At 38.5% G+C, this 12,622-nt stretch overlaps 1 protein-coding gene across 1 annotated transcript in view; it reads left to right on the forward strand.

Moving 5' to 3' along the window:
• Positions 1 to 3,916: 3,916 nt before the first annotated feature.
• Positions 3,917 to 12,622, forward strand: part of LOC129765680 (zinc finger protein 709-like) — a 67,738-nt gene continuing 59,032 nt past the window's right edge. The window contains exons 1-6 of the mRNA XM_055766091.1: positions 3,917 to 4,094; positions 4,228 to 4,658; positions 4,795 to 4,878; positions 4,935 to 5,018; positions 5,691 to 5,774; positions 7,704 to 7,787. Of these exons, the coding sequence (XP_055622066.1) occupies positions 4,072 to 4,094; positions 4,228 to 4,658; positions 4,795 to 4,878; positions 4,935 to 5,018; positions 5,691 to 5,774; positions 7,704 to 7,787 (790 nt within the window). The 5' untranslated portion in view covers positions 3,917 to 4,071. The remainder of the gene's footprint in view (positions 4,095 to 4,227; positions 4,659 to 4,794; positions 4,879 to 4,934; positions 5,019 to 5,690; positions 5,775 to 7,703; positions 7,788 to 12,622) is intronic.

Genomic DNA, 12,622 nt, shown 5'->3' on the forward strand with positions numbered 1-12,622 from the left:
TCTTGGATATTTTATGTTTCGAATGAAGCGATTATCACATCACTCCGTTCAACCGTCAAAGAGGCATTAACGTTCAAAACCTTGCACCTTAGCGTCACTCTCTAGTTTTCGAAACTTTGAACTTACACCCCGGTACAGAAATGAAAGACGTAGTCCAACGTCAAAAACGTCAAACAGAAGTACCCCCAGCTTGCATGAATCAACAACTTCAATTTCTACTTTTTATACTATAGAGCTTGGGTAGACTGTACACTTCGTACGAATGACACTTAGGAGTAGCAAACCATTCTCATTATACAAGTTTCGGTGATTCGAACTTTAAATAGTCAATAACGACGCCAGTCACGTCCTTACAGTAACCAGTGGAAGAGAAGGAATGTTAGTATGATATTCGCCACCCAAAGGCCAGAAGGGTCGCCTCTATAACGTGGTTATACAGGCACATTGATTTAGGAAATAGTTCCATAGGATTTCGCATAGGTATGTTCTTCCATCTGACGCTATAGAGAGCATTCGTTACGTCGTACGTTACCACAGCAGTTGAGATTTTAAAATACAAATCGACATTTTTTAAAAAACAGGATCATCGCCAAGCACATCACCAGCCTTCCGAAAAACACGCGATGTGAAAATTCCATGTTTTTGTTTGAATTCGAACATGATTCTCGCTAGTGTTGAGTGTCTATCCCCAACACGAACAATGATACACAAACATAGACATGTGAAAACAAACACGATATTTATAATTCAAGAACATCATGTACAAACATATCACCCGATGTCGCAGTATTCATTGCTTTCGTTTCGTTTCTTTTCATACACGGAAAGAAATTATTCATCCCAAAACATTTTTTCGTAGAATACTTTTTCACAGAAACGAACTTGAAATTTAGTTCGCATTTCAAAAATTGCACGAACTAAGAGGCTATAAGTTCATGCACCAAAATATATATTTTTATTAAGGCTCATGTGGCGTCAGCCTAACGGGGTCGGGAGTTCAATATTTTGACAATGTTTGCTTACAACTATGTTAGTAATATGTAACCGATTACTCGCGGTTGGCTCGAGGTGATTATTACAAGTGTTCTCATAATTGGGATGTTTCAGTCTTCAGTGCTCTGTACATGTGCCCGACATGGGATACTTCCTATTGGGATGCAGCTGACCGTTAATCAGCAACGACCCCCTAGTCTGCACCCCATATCTAGCGCGGTGCGTCTTTTTCGACTCGAGGAATCCAGGATAGAATGATCACTAGCCGGCGCAATCATCAGCTCGTGTAGAGTTGTCATGAGCGGTACAACCTTTGACTCTTGTTGAATCATCAGTGGACTGCACAACCTTCGGCCCGTGTATCTGTAAAGAGTGTGTGTATGTATTGCCGCGACTAAGTAAAAGTTTATAGATCGTTCAATGCACATTTTGCAAGTCTGATTAAATAATCCTTGGTTTCGTTCAAAGAAAACATTCTCTGAATAGAAAGAAGCTTTCTATTTTTTTTTGCGTGCATATTGGCAATTATAGTCTGGGGTGCCGACTGCATAGCGGGCGACGTCGTACAAATGCTGACCAAAAAAATAAATACCCAAAAATTAGTTTTAGATTAGCAACTTTCAGCGGCACACAGCAGAATCAGCAGAGAAATTTCAGCGGCTAAAACACACCATTAATTTCTCGATGTTATCACAAACTGAATGAAAGAAAAAACTAAAAGCTACACTTACACTGCACTATATATGCTCTGTGTGCATGCGATTGCATCATCCTTTCTTCTCCTCTTCTCCGCTCGTTTTATAGCTCGGGTCGCGATCGTCGCGAACAAGCAGTATTGGCCATTTGTATTCAAAGATCCAGCCAAAATTGTTGCTCCCGTGGTCGAGTGGTTAGCGTCACGCCTAACATGTCACTGCTGAATAATTCAATTTTAGTACTTGTTCAAATAGCTAATAATAGCGAATGTTACATGAATTAGATATATAAATTGATGCGTGTACTAAATAATGATATCAAATGTGAAAAACTCTCATATCAATCGATGTTCATTTTGTTCAGAACAGAAAAAGAGGTTTATTTTATTTGCCCAATATTTTTGATGAAGCACCCATTGTCATGAAAGGAAAGCATTTTTTCCATGTCAACATACCAACACACCACGCGTTGAGTGGTGGTGGTGTGGTGTCCGATTCGCTTCTTCTACTCTACGCACTGCCTGTGCTTGGGGTGAAAATGCAAGAGAAACTGTACACCATGTTCGAACATCATGTGGAGCATTGGGATTAAACATCGTATGTCCAAACATACCACGAATACAAACATGTCACATTTTCTAACATAGGTACGAAAAAATCATGTTTGTACTCAAACACAAAACTGTGAACAGCAGCGTGGACATGTTTATTCCGGACGCAGTGTTTTTTGTGAAACATGGAAGACTGCACATCACGAATGCTCCCACTGATCCCGTATAAGTTACGGAGGTTCTCGTACTCCAGGCACATACAGACGATGTGTTCGACCGAATTGCGAACTTCGCACAGGGTTCCCTAGGGAATGAAAGGGTTCCATAGAGGTTTCAGGAGTTTATCTCTGGCCAGGCATGTCAATTCCAGACTGTAGATGAGGCGACTGTTGATGATGACTTTGGTCACCCGAAAACGAATCGTTCGGTTATTACTCCGGTGTGGTTTGGAGATGGTTTTCAAGAGGTATAACCACATGGCATATTTTTCATATTTTTCAGTATCACTAACAAAAGCTATTTCCTTATTGTTAGGGCAATTCGTCCAACTATTAAGGTCCATTTTCCAAAGGTTCAAATATCTAGGAGTTCTTTCAGTAATGATTATATACGATTCCGGACTATGACCATTTAAAAAAAATCATTCAATGTTTGAAAGTTTACAACTGCTTTTGAGAATGCTAATCTCAATGAAGGTACTCTTATTCGATCCTGTATTGTGTATCAGAAAATAAAACAATGGTTTATGAGATGAAAACCGCTTCAGTAAATTCGACATTACCACAACGTATTTGTATGTGTCAGTTTATAGAATTAGAATTCATGAAAAAACGGCACTCAAAGTACGGTTGAAAAACACACGGTTTGCTTACAATTCCGTCATACAACCATTGAATCCGGTAGATGGCGACACCGTACCTTCTATGTCCCAAATGGATCAAATATATTCTGTTCATCAAACATGTCGGTACATGGTTAGGTTACCTTAAATATTTTAGTCGATTTTTTTTCCATATTCTATGTTTGACATTATTTGCCAATGATGGTAATTCAACAAAATAGTGTTTGTACAAATTTCAAACCAAACTTTATCTGTCAAAAAGTGTCAAATATTTGACATCCGGACATACAGTGTAGGGCAATCTTTAATAAACGAGATATGATTTTTTTTTTGACGTCGAACTTTCGTTAAGGGTGCCAAATCAGAAAACAGGTCACGTTTTTATGAAATAAAGTTAACGTTAATAACTGTTTTGGTCGCGAACGAATTTTGAAGGTTTACATACCAGACGAATCAGAAATTTCCTAATATTTGTTTGATATACTATACATAACAATCCCCTGATGAGTATATGGGTTAAATTGATGAAAACTAGAAGCATTTCAATTTTCCCATACATTTGTTCTGCTAATTTGTGAGCTTTCCAATAACGAGCAATTAATTCATTCAAAATAATATCCGAAATCATAAACAAGAGACTTGAATAAAATAACGCCCTAGTCCTACATGTACAATGCAGTTGTGTTTTGGACACAACCTCCTATATTAAGAAAAAAATTAAAATTTTGTGAATGTTTTTTTATCATACAGTGTCACGCAGTTTGAAAGATATTTGAGAAAGTCTCCTGACATCCCTAGTTGATTTGTTTGTTTACGCGAAGACGTGTCTGCTGAAGCTGTCAATGAAACAATTCAAGAGAATCAAATTGAACAAGCGATAGATTGTTTTGATACCCGAATATAAAGAAACTTTTACCATTTTTATGTTATAATTGGACATTTTTGAGCATTGAATCCATTTGGATGAATATATTTCCGCTGGAGGAGTGAGATGGCGTTTGTTAGCAACGATCTGTAAGTTAATTTGGAAGATATTTAGGATACCGCCGCAACCCACATTTGCTTTTCGTATGCACATCGTAATCGTTAGATTCCGCTTTAATTACCGTAAATGACACTGATGTTCGACCACCTTTTATTTCAACAGTGACCAATGCAGCTTTTGCTCTGCTATATGTAATGAGGAATTTCGTTGCGCACTAGTCCCCGCTCAATCTGAAGAGCAGAAACTAAAACTTATCCTGCAAAAGTTGAGCAGTTTCACTTTCCAGTTAACCAGTTATCCTACGTGTGAAAAATGCCACCAAGAGTTCATAACCGTCCACAACATTCCCAAGAGCTGCTTCCTAATTTTGACCAGCACAGAGCCGACTGTCATTAAAATGGAGCCAGAGTTAATGATTAACGACCACAAACTCTCGAATAACGATAATATTTTCGAGACAGTCCCAATTGAACAGAACACCGGAACTCAAATCAAGGGGCAAAATGGAGAGCTATTCTCCATCAGAGAAATGGACGAAGTAGACGACAATACTTTATTGATCCCGGTTGCAATGGCAAACACACAAAGAAAAGGTGATTTGGATGCTTTGCAGAAGGAAGCTCATCGTAATTATAAGAAAGGCTTCACAGACAAAAGTTTGATGGAAGACTACATACGGTTACGCATGGGTGAGAATTTCTGTAAACATTGACTGATAATCTTTTTCAGGAGAAAATCCGTTCAAGTGTGACAAATGCGAAAAAACATTCGCCTCAAAATTTGGACTCAAAGAGCACTTTCGAACTCATACGGGTTGGTTGAAAAGAGTTCTATTCCATAAATCATTCAGCATGGTCATTTATTTGCAGGAGAACGACCCTATTCTTGTTCACATTGTCCGATGGCGTTTATGCGTACTTCGACGCTCAAACAGCACATTCGAATTCATACTGGTTGGTATAGAATTTTTTAATGCAGTAGAAACCCGGAAATCCGCGAGTAACGAAAATCGCGGATAACGCAATAAAGGGCTAAAAATTATGTACCAACACGAAAAAGAGATATTTCAACATGAAAACTATGTTTTATCAATACAGAAAACATTCAACTATCCATCTACACAGTCCGTTACACCAATGGTCAGATAATGGGCCTGATTCTCGAATACACTTCACGGTGGAAACAAAATAAACGGCACGTACGTTTTACGAGTTAGTGAAGTGTCGAAGATAATGAGTTTTCAGGCAGAATGCGCACTTTTCAAATAAAAATCATTAATGAAAATTAACTTCTTCGTATCAAACTGGTGTTCAGTGTGAATGGAAACCTTTGTTTCCTTTATGTTGTAAAATAATCTAATACACAAATTTTATCTGAAGATAATTTGATATTATAATGATAAGTTGTAGTGGGTAACTAATTTCGTATCCAGATGCCAACATCGTACCGTTGTCATCGCGGATACATTTCATTTTGTTTCCACCGTGAACTGTATTCGAGAATCAGGCCCATCGATTTACTATGGAACTTGCTGTCGCGTATAATCCGCACCGCGGATCATCCGCTCGCGGATAATCGGGATTCCACTGTATGGTAAACTATTCAGCAGAGTAATTCCGTTGCAGGTGAACGACCTTATACTTGTCCACATTGTCCGAAGGCGTTTAAGCAAACTACAACGCTTAATATACACATTCGAAGTCATACGGGTTGGTAAAAGTAAAAGGGTTGTGTCTAAGACACGACCGCATAGTTGACGTAGGATTACGTGAGGTTATTTGTTGCATATTGCTGTGACGCAGCCGATGTTTAGTTTGTTCTTTTTTTTCAATTTGTACTCAATTTGGTCGGGGTTCTGCCAAAACGAACTGAGCGCCTTTTTTTCAAAATAGAGCTACTTACACCATTGGATGCAGAAAATAATAATCTATCGACTGTAAAATGCCCATGTCATTCGGGCAATTGACAATAGCTCCAAAAGAAAAATTTTGTGTAGCAGACTGTAAAAAAACGAAATTGCATTCAACCAAAGCGAACCATAAACCCATAATATGGCATCGGACGATACTGATCATTTTCTCCAAGAAGGCAGGACAGCTCCTGGAATCAGATGTCATCGGGATCTGTTAAGTAAGACAGCCTACGGGCTGCCATGAAGTGTAAAAGCGCTGATCTGCAATTTTCAAAATTATGTTCAACCACAATGAACCAAGTGTAACGCATTCCTCAATCAATTGATTTTCATTTATTAAGATATTATTTTGTCAAAACCAGCAAAAGTGAGTCAATATGTATTCCATTCATGAAACTAGTCAAGAGCCGTTACAAAATACTAATATGTTGTGTGGTGATATTAGGCTGTCAAAAAAGTCCTGCGGTGTTTCCGCGAGATGTCGTTGTAAGCGCGTAGTTCTAGTTGTATTCATTGTATCGAGTCATACTATAGCTTGTTGGAAAGGTATTTATGCGCGCTATAATATAGTCCTTGTGTTTTGTTTGGTTAAGTCGTTCGTGAGTTATAGTGTCGCAAATATGGAGCAAAATAAAGAGAAAATCCGACATATTTTACAATGACAAAGGCAAAAATGCATCTCAAGCTGCCAATAAAATTTGTGCAGTTTATGGACCCGATACAGTTTCCATTTCCACCGCACAACGATGGTTTCAACGTTTTCGTTCTGGTGTAGAGGTCGTCGAAGATGCGCCACGCTCCGGAGTGCCTGTCGTCGAAAATTGCGACAAAATTGCGCTGAATTAGCCGAGAAAGACCGGCATAGTAGCAGCCGTAGCATCGGCCAAGAGCTGGGGATAAGTCATCAAACCGTTATTAACCATTTGAAGAAGCTTGGATTCACAAAGAAGCTCGATGTATGGGTGCCACACACGTCTTTGACCGCCAGGCCACACACTTCTTTGGTGACGCGCCATAAGCTCCGGGAGCTCGGATGGGAGGTTCTTTTGCATACGCCGTATAGTCCGGACCTTGCACCAAGTGACTACCACCTGTTTTTGTCCATGGCGAACGAGCTAGGTAGTCAGAAGTTAGCCACAAAAGATGCCTGTGAGAATTGGCTATCCAAGTTTTTTGCCAATAAGGAAACGAGCTTCTATAACAGGGGTATTATGAAGTTGGCATCTCGTTGGGAACAAGTCATCGAACAAAACGGCGCATATTTGACTTAAAACAGATGATTGTAACTAATTTTATGAACAAATGAAAATTCAAAAAAAAATACCGCAGGACTTTTTTGACAGCCTAATATTATGTTAATAGCTAGCATGTACGCTCTGGCTGCAAAAAGAACGAAGTTTTAAGTGTCTAGCAGCAACATAATTTAGTTCTTTTTTCTTATTTCTAAAGCTTCCGAAATTGACGAAGATGTGTGCTTACAGCACGAAAAAGGGTATTATGTTTCACATCCTGTTTGTAGCACGATAACGGTAAAATGATAGATTTGATCCGACACAGTCAATTAGGAGGGGCCTAAACTTCAAATTGAAATATCTCAAAATAATGTTTTTGGCGCTTGGTTTGTTTGGGCAGAACCCCGACCATTTGTATGGCTAATGAATTACGTGATCGAACGTCAAAAAAGTTTCATTACAATGAACCTTTCAGCAAAGTAATTCATTTGCAGGTGATCGTCCCTATTCTTGTTCACATTGTCAGAAGACGTTTATGGATCCTACAACGCTTAAAATGCACATTCGAATACATACGGGTTGGTAAAAATGTTTTGCAATAATGAACTATTCGGCAGAATCACTACTTTGCAGATGAGCGTCCCTATTCTTGTCCCCATTGTCCAAAAATGTATAAGAATTCCTCAGGGCTGCAATATCACATTCTAACTCATACGGGTTAGTAAAAAATGTTTTGCTACAATGGGTCATTCAGCTAAGTAATGCTATTGCAGGTGAACGCCCCTATCCTTGTCCACATTGCCCGAAGGCGTTCAAGCGTACCACAACACTCACACAGCACATTCGAACTCATACCGGTTGGTAAAAATGTGTTACTACAATGAACCATTCAACAAAAACACTCCTTTGCAGGTGAACGTCCTTTTGCTTGTCCACATTGTCCGAAGACCTTTAAGCAAAATGAAACGCTCAGACTGCACATTCAGACTCATACGGGTTGGATTTTTCCTTTATTGCAATGAACCATTCAGCACAATATATCATTCACAGGTGAACGTCCCTTTTCTTGTGAACACTGCCCGGAAGCGTTTGAAAATCGTAATTCGCTTCAGTTGCACATTCGAACTCATATGGGTTGGTAAATTCCGTTCACTACAATAAACTATTCGATAAAGCCATTTTTGCAGGAAAACGTCCTCATTCATGTCCGCATTGTCCAAAAAGATTCGTAGATCCTTCATCGCGCCAAAAGCATATTCGAATTCATACGGGTTGGTGTAAAACTGTTTTACTACAATGAACCATTCAACAGAAACACTCCTTTACAGGTGAACGTCCATATTCTTGTCCACATTGCCCAAAAGCGTTCAAGGAGTCTTCGACGCTGCAATATCACATAAGAACTCATACGGGTTAGTAAAAAATGTTTTACTACAATAAGCCATCTTCAGCAGAGTCATGTTTTTGCAGGTGAACGTCCCTATTCTTGTCCGCATTGTACGAAGGCGTTTAGACATTCTTCAAAGCTCAAAGTGCACATTAAAATCCATACGTGTTGGTAAAAATATGTTCCTACAATGAACCATTCTGCAGAGTAATTATTTTTCAGGTGAACGCCCGTACCCTTGTCCACATTGTCTTAAAGGGTTTAGGTATCCTACAACTCTCAAATTGCACGTCGCCACTCATACGGGTTGGTACAAATGTTCCACTATAATAACATATTCAACAGAGTTATTTCTTTGCAGATAAACGTCCTTGCCTATAACGTTCGAAGGCGTGTAACCATTCTACGGCGCAAATCTAGTTCATAGAGGTTGATGAAGGTTATACCTGACCTGGAATGTGTCTTTCATATTGTTCGGATAGGTTTTCAGGCAGACGGAAAGACGATTTAATAGTTGGATTGGCTTCAACGCTGAAAGTATATTTGTTCTACATTTCAATTCAACATATGAAATTACCCACTCACATTGTCGTGTTCCTTTTAAAAAGTTTTACCCGAACCTTACTAATGGACCACTTGGGAAAACCTTCGAAAACTGGGAATATCAGGGAATTTCTGCACCAATCAGGGTAGAATTTCAGTTCTTTTTACTACTGTATTTATTGTGATTTTACTTGACTGTTGAATTCTGAGGTCATTTGAGCTTCCTATTCGGATCGTCTCTTTTTACGAGGGATGATTAAATTCAGGGGGGGGGGGTGGTTTGTCTGCCATACAAATGAAACACAAATTTCTGCATTACTCAAGAATTAATCAAGGAAATGAAACCAAATTAGGCATATGGAGGTTTTAGGTTGCAAGAAACATTTCTTAGGTGGTTCAACTCCTTCCACCTTTCTGAGGGGGGGGGGGGGTGTCTACAATAGAAATGAAACACAAATTTCTGCATAACTCGAAAACTAATCAACTAATCAAGCAAATGAAACCAAATTAGGCATATGGAGGTTTTAGGGTGCAATAAATGTTACTATGATGCTCTCCACCACCCCCCCCCCCTCTTCTCTAAGGGGGGGCTGCCATACAAATGAAACACAAATTTCTGAATTAATCGAGCAAACGAAACTAAATTTGGCATGTGGAGGTTTTAGGATGCAATAAATGTTTATATGATGCTGTTAGACACTCCTACCACTCTCTAGGGATGGGCAGTCATCCAAATGAAACACAAATTTCTGCATAACTCGAAAACTAATTAAGCAAATGGAGCCAAATTTGGCATGTGAAGGTTTTACGGGGCATGAAACGTTTCTATGGTGAATACACTCCTCCCCTTTCTCTGAGGGGGCTGCAATACAAACGAAACACAAACTTTTGCATAACTCGAGAACTGATCAAGCACAATTTGGGATGTGAGGGTTTTTTGAGTATGAGAAATGTTTCTATGATTGTATGACACCCCTCCAAACATGACACTTGAAAATTTGCGGAAAACTCTGAAGGAAAAAAGGAAAATTCGGAAAATTAAATTCCCATATGTTCTATAACTACATAGTGACAAGTGCTGTTAGTCCATTTGATGTTTGCGCTAGCGAAATTGATCTTTGTTCGAAACTGGAAATGGATTTTAATGTGATGAAACGCACCCCTGTATCTTCTCCTATCTATACCAAAAAAAGGATAGTCGGATGTGTTGATAAGAGCAGAACTCGAGGAAGGAATTGTCCGATTTAGGGCTGTCTTTATTCTATCACATTTTCTGTATAAAACATTTATTCCATGTAACGGAGAAACATTTTATTTGCAAGTGGTTGAAAAATCTTGAACGAGAATTGTGTCTGAAAATAATCTGATATTATAATGATGAATTTTGTTAGAAATACTAGGAATTTTATAGTAAAAGGTAAATTCAACGGGGTCGATTAAAAGATCAATCAATGAACAGTTCTGCGATTGGACCCATGAACTTGCTCATAGTAAGAAAACGTGAATGTTTGGAGGTATTGATAACAAAAAACTAATTTTGGGTAGGACGAAGTTTGCTGGGTCAGCTAGTCATGAATAAATTGAACTGGTGAAATATTGTTCAGAAAAAATGTTTGATATGGAATTTTACGGATGAACTACAATAATTCTGCTGCCATTTTGTTTAGTAATAATAAACATTTATAGTTTCCCAAGAGATGAATGACATTCCTGGTGAAGATGCTGATTTTAGTAATTTGGAGCTCCCGAGACGAACCAGCCCAAGAGGCTGAAAGTATGCTGGAGTCAGGACATGATAACGCTAATGAAAAAAACGATGAAACGATGAATCTTCCGGAATGTAAGAAAATATAACATAATTGCCATCTAACTTTAACTCTAAAGCAGTGATAATAACACTCGATCGTTTTTTTAGTTTTTTATAGCCGTGATCGTTACGTAACTAAACTCAATTTTTATTCCTGGATAAATTCACGCGCCTCTAACTACGATTCTGAGACCGAAAGAGGTGTGATTTCTGAGCCAAGATGATAAAGCACGTGTTGTGATTGGCAGTAAGCAGGTGCCGTTTAAGGGAGTATTCTAGTATAGAGGACGTTTCGGACGTTTTTCCGAGTTCCGAAAAAAATAAACAAAGAATATCTTTACTATCTTTTATTTCATTATTTGTTTATTTATCTTATTTTTTTTATTTATTTATATTATCATTATTTATCAATAATGAAACAAAAATTGAACGAAAAAAAGTTCATAATTAGAATAGTAAAAAGCTGATGAAGTGAGAGGGAAAAAAATGTTGTGCCATGGCGTACATGATTCCAGCTCTTCTGGTTATCTGAAACAAAAAAAAATCTAACAGATTCTGAATCAGTAAAGATGCCGCTATCGCCTGAAAATCGGATAAATCAAAAACATGTTTTGACGTAGGACTACGTCTTTCATTTCTATACTGGGGTGTAATTTCAAAGTTAGGAAAACGAAAGCGTTACACCGGAGAACGAGATTTTGAGCGTTAATAGATCCTAAACAACTGAACGAAATGGTATGATAAATAACTCATTCGAAGGATAAAATGTCTACGCTTTCTATGCTTGTTACTTTTGGATCCAAAAACTTACAATTGCCTTACAAACACCTTACAATTGCCTTACAAAACAGGCTATTGAAATAACACCAATCGGTATAAAAGCGAGTGTCGTTCGGAAATCCACTCAGTTATGATTGCGCAACGATTGAGGTACCATCGCAGGAATGAATGGATGTTTCCCTAACACAGACTTCTAAACCATGGAGCCAGGGGGAATCGGCATTGCAAAATAGATACAAGCAGCGGGTACTTTTGTACTCGTTTGCGCTTTTGCAAATCGAAATGTTTCGCTAACACAGATTTCAAAACCACAGAGCTTGGGGAAATCGGTATTGCAAAATAGATGCAAATTGTGGGTATATTTGTACTCGCTTGCATTTTTGTAAACCGGAATGCGTTTTCCCAACACAGATACCGAAACCAAGATGTTGGGAAAATCGACATTGCAGCTCTCGGCCGTACTTTTATACCCCCATGCATTTTTACACTCCGGAATTCGTTTTGCTAACACGGTCTACAAAAGCGGGTACAAATGCAACGCTTTGGCTCGGTTATTCAAGACTGCATATCCCTTCATGTCGCCAGTTCACTGAACTTCTACGCATACCGTTGGAAGATTAGGTAAAATGTTGATAACTATTTGCTGCGATAACCATTACCTTAATCCATGAATTGACCTAAATTGGGATTTGTTTGTAATTGAATTCGTAAATTGTTTAATTCATTCACTAGTTAAATCAATACATACGAAAGATAGCTCTGCGTAGCGGCGATGTCGTATCTAATGAGAAACATCCGAGGTGCGATTAGTGAATGGTGAAAAAACACAAATGATTACTAAGCCAACAGCAGTCCTACGTCAACTTTGACGTTATAGCATAGGTATACATAGCTTT

This window comes from Toxorhynchites rutilus, chromosome 2 (genome assembly GCF_029784135.1).
Source record: "Toxorhynchites rutilus septentrionalis strain SRP chromosome 2, ASM2978413v1, whole genome shotgun sequence".
Lineage (NCBI taxonomy): Eukaryota > Metazoa > Arthropoda > Insecta > Diptera > Culicidae > Toxorhynchites > Toxorhynchites rutilus.